This window comes from Neophocaena asiaeorientalis, unplaced genomic scaffold (assembly GCF_003031525.2).
Source record: "Neophocaena asiaeorientalis asiaeorientalis breed wild unplaced genomic scaffold, Neophocaena_asiaeorientalis_V1.1 scaffold489, whole genome shotgun sequence".
In the NCBI taxonomy this organism is placed as follows: domain Eukaryota; kingdom Metazoa; phylum Chordata; class Mammalia; order Artiodactyla; family Phocoenidae; genus Neophocaena; species Neophocaena asiaeorientalis.
In genome coordinates this window covers 1,814,422-1,816,898 of record NW_020174791.1, presented here as the reverse complement: position 1 = coordinate 1,816,898, position 2,477 = coordinate 1,814,422, and the positions used below count along the sequence as shown (strand labels likewise).

Sequence of the window (2,477 nt, the reverse complement as noted above, 5' to 3'; positions counted from 1 at the left end):
TTCCTGGAGGAGAAGGAGGTGGTGGGCTTGGTTTCAAGTGGGCAGTGGGCAGAGACCCTACTGGCGAGGCCCAGTGCAGCCACCCGCCCCGCTAGGCCGCGGCCTCTGTGAGCTGCCGGCCCGGGAGAGAGGAGTTGCTGGGGTGCGGGCGGGGTTGAGGCTGTCCCGGGCCCACAGACCCCGAGGCTAACTGCCTTCGCCGCTCCTGTTGGCCGCCCGGGACGCCCCAGGGCCCCTTTCCTTTCCCTGACCCTGGCAGCGCCGCTCGCTCCTCTTCACCTTTTCTTTATTTTCTGTCTTTCTTCAAAGTTAGAGGCATCTGAGGCTCCTCAGGTCCCAAACTGCGGGCTGGGAGGAGGTGAGATCACTGGCCGGGCTCTGACCATCTTCCTGGACCGCAGAGGCTTCGACCCCCAACGCCGGGACTCTCCCCTTGTAAGCTGTGGGCTCCTTGGAGGTGCATTGGGGGTGAAGGGGTCTAACGTATATGCAGCCCCTGTGTGCCAAGGACTCTCTGTCCCCACACACTCCCAGGAGGCGGTGGTACCCCTGAGGGTCCCAGGGCTTAGCAGGTGTCCCTGCCAGGCAGCACAGCCCCAGGGTCCTGTGACACTGTGTGACCGTCACGTGTGGGTTGGACAGACCATTACAAGCAAGTGAATGAAGCCCTCAGAAGCTCAGCTCCAGCACCTCACCGGCTTCTGGTGGCTTTCTCCAACCAGGACTACTTGAGGGCCACCATCCACATCAGTCAGGAGCTTGTTCTGCTGCAAATAACAGGAACCCACTGTCCCAGGCTTGCACAAATTGAGCTTGACCCTCCTCAGATCAAGAAGCTCATGGGTGGGCAGTTGGTGTGAATTTGGAGACTCAACACCACTGGGCTGGTGTGGCAGGATATCCAGGTTGCAAAGTGGCTGCTCAGCTCCAGCCATCACTTCAAGGCAGGAAGAAGGAAGTGGCTGTTCTTTGGTTCATGAAAGCAAAAGCCTCCTACCCCCTGCTGCACCCCAGCACCTTGCTCACATCTGGGTGACATGGGAAAGCAGGGGTCAGAGTTTTAAGCCTGTCTTAGCCCATGACTGTCACTTTGGGCTGGCACACTGCTGCCTGGAACAAGATGGGGACTCTGGCCACAGGAGGGAGGGTGGACGTTAGGTAGGTAGCTAACAGAGTTGGCCCTTAGCCCCTTTCCTGGACACACCCTGGGAAAGCAGAACCCACGCTCAACAAATGCTTGGCCTTCCCCAGGCCTGAGACCCGGCCTGCATGGCTACCCCAGAGCACAGGATCCCACAGGAAGGACAGGCTTTGTGGCTTTGAGACAAGCTCCCTTCCTTTGTCCCATGGGCCTGGGATTTGGGAAAGGGCAAACGTGGAAGCATTTCGGGGGTTTAAGAACTGCCTGATTTCCTGAGTTTCTGGGTTCGCTTCTTGCTAAGTGGCTCACTGTGCTTTTAAGCCTCTGTGTCTCAGATTACCTGGACAAAAGGTCAGGTTTTCCCAGGCTGGCGGGAGCTGAGCAAAGTCTCAGCCCCTGGACTCCCAGCAGGGCACAGCAGCGGGTGAGGGAGGGGCTGCAACTCGGACAGGCCAGAGGACACAGCTGCTGCTGCTGCGGCGCGGGCCAGGCAGGCCTCCTCCCCCTACTGGACAGGCGGCCCCGCTTGCCCCGTCCCCTTCCTTTCCAGCCTCCAGGGATGGCTCTGGGGCCTTCTCTGGCAGGAATGGGAGGAGGGAAGGCTGTTAGTTATCAGGCTTGGTGACCTGGCCCCAGCCAGGGGCCCTCCAGGGTGGCAGCAGCTGTGCCTGGAGCCCCCCCCCCACCCTGCCCTGGGGGAGCAGGCTGGGTGGAAAAGCAGCCTCTCGCATTCCTGAGGGCAGGGTTTGGCAGACTTTCAGACTCCCTGTTGGAATTCCCTCTTGCCTCCTCCCACGTGACCCTGGACAAGTGGCCTAACCCCTGTGCATCCTGGTCACCTCCTAAGCTGGATGAGAGGATGCAGGCAAAGAGCCAGCCCACCTGGCCCGTCACGGCCCCCAGGCAGACCCTCACCCCAAAAGCAGGGCCACACGAACCCTGCCCCTGGCCTCACCCGGTCTGGAACAGTGTGTCTTGGGAGGCTCAGCCCCCCTTCTGCCCCTCCCGCCAGAGCCCTGTGGCCCCCAGGATGCAGCCCCAGGAGAGCAGCATCCAGTACAGTAGGTGGGAGGACAGCAGCCGGGATGAAGTCAGCGTGGCCAGCGGGCCCGGCGGCGCACAGGAGGCCTCGGGCTGTAAGAGGTGAGGGGCTGGGAGGAGGGCCCCCCTGGCCCTGCGCAGGCCCCTCCCATCCTTCCTGCCAGCCTCCGCTCTGCGCCCACTGGGCGCCCACCCCAGGCGGTCTCGGCAGACCCGGGCCCCACACCTTCCCTGGTGTCTCCGCCCCTCCCCTCCCTCCTGTCTTCCAGTCCAGAGCGCCCGGCTGCCCTCCTCC

At 62.4% G+C, this 2,477-nt stretch overlaps 1 protein-coding gene across 1 annotated transcript in view; it reads left to right on the top strand.

The window, feature by feature from the left end:
* The first annotated feature begins 313 nt into the window (after positions 1-313).
* The window catches only part of SMIM1 (small integral membrane protein 1 (Vel blood group)), a 3,375-nt gene continuing 1,211 nt past the window's right edge, over positions 314-2,477 (top strand). The window contains exons 1-2 of the mRNA XM_024760299.1: positions 314-435; positions 2,154-2,284. Of these exons, the coding sequence (XP_024616067.1) occupies positions 2,172-2,284 (113 nt within the window). The 5' untranslated portion in view covers positions 314-435; positions 2,154-2,171. The remainder of the gene's footprint in view (positions 436-2,153; positions 2,285-2,477) is intronic.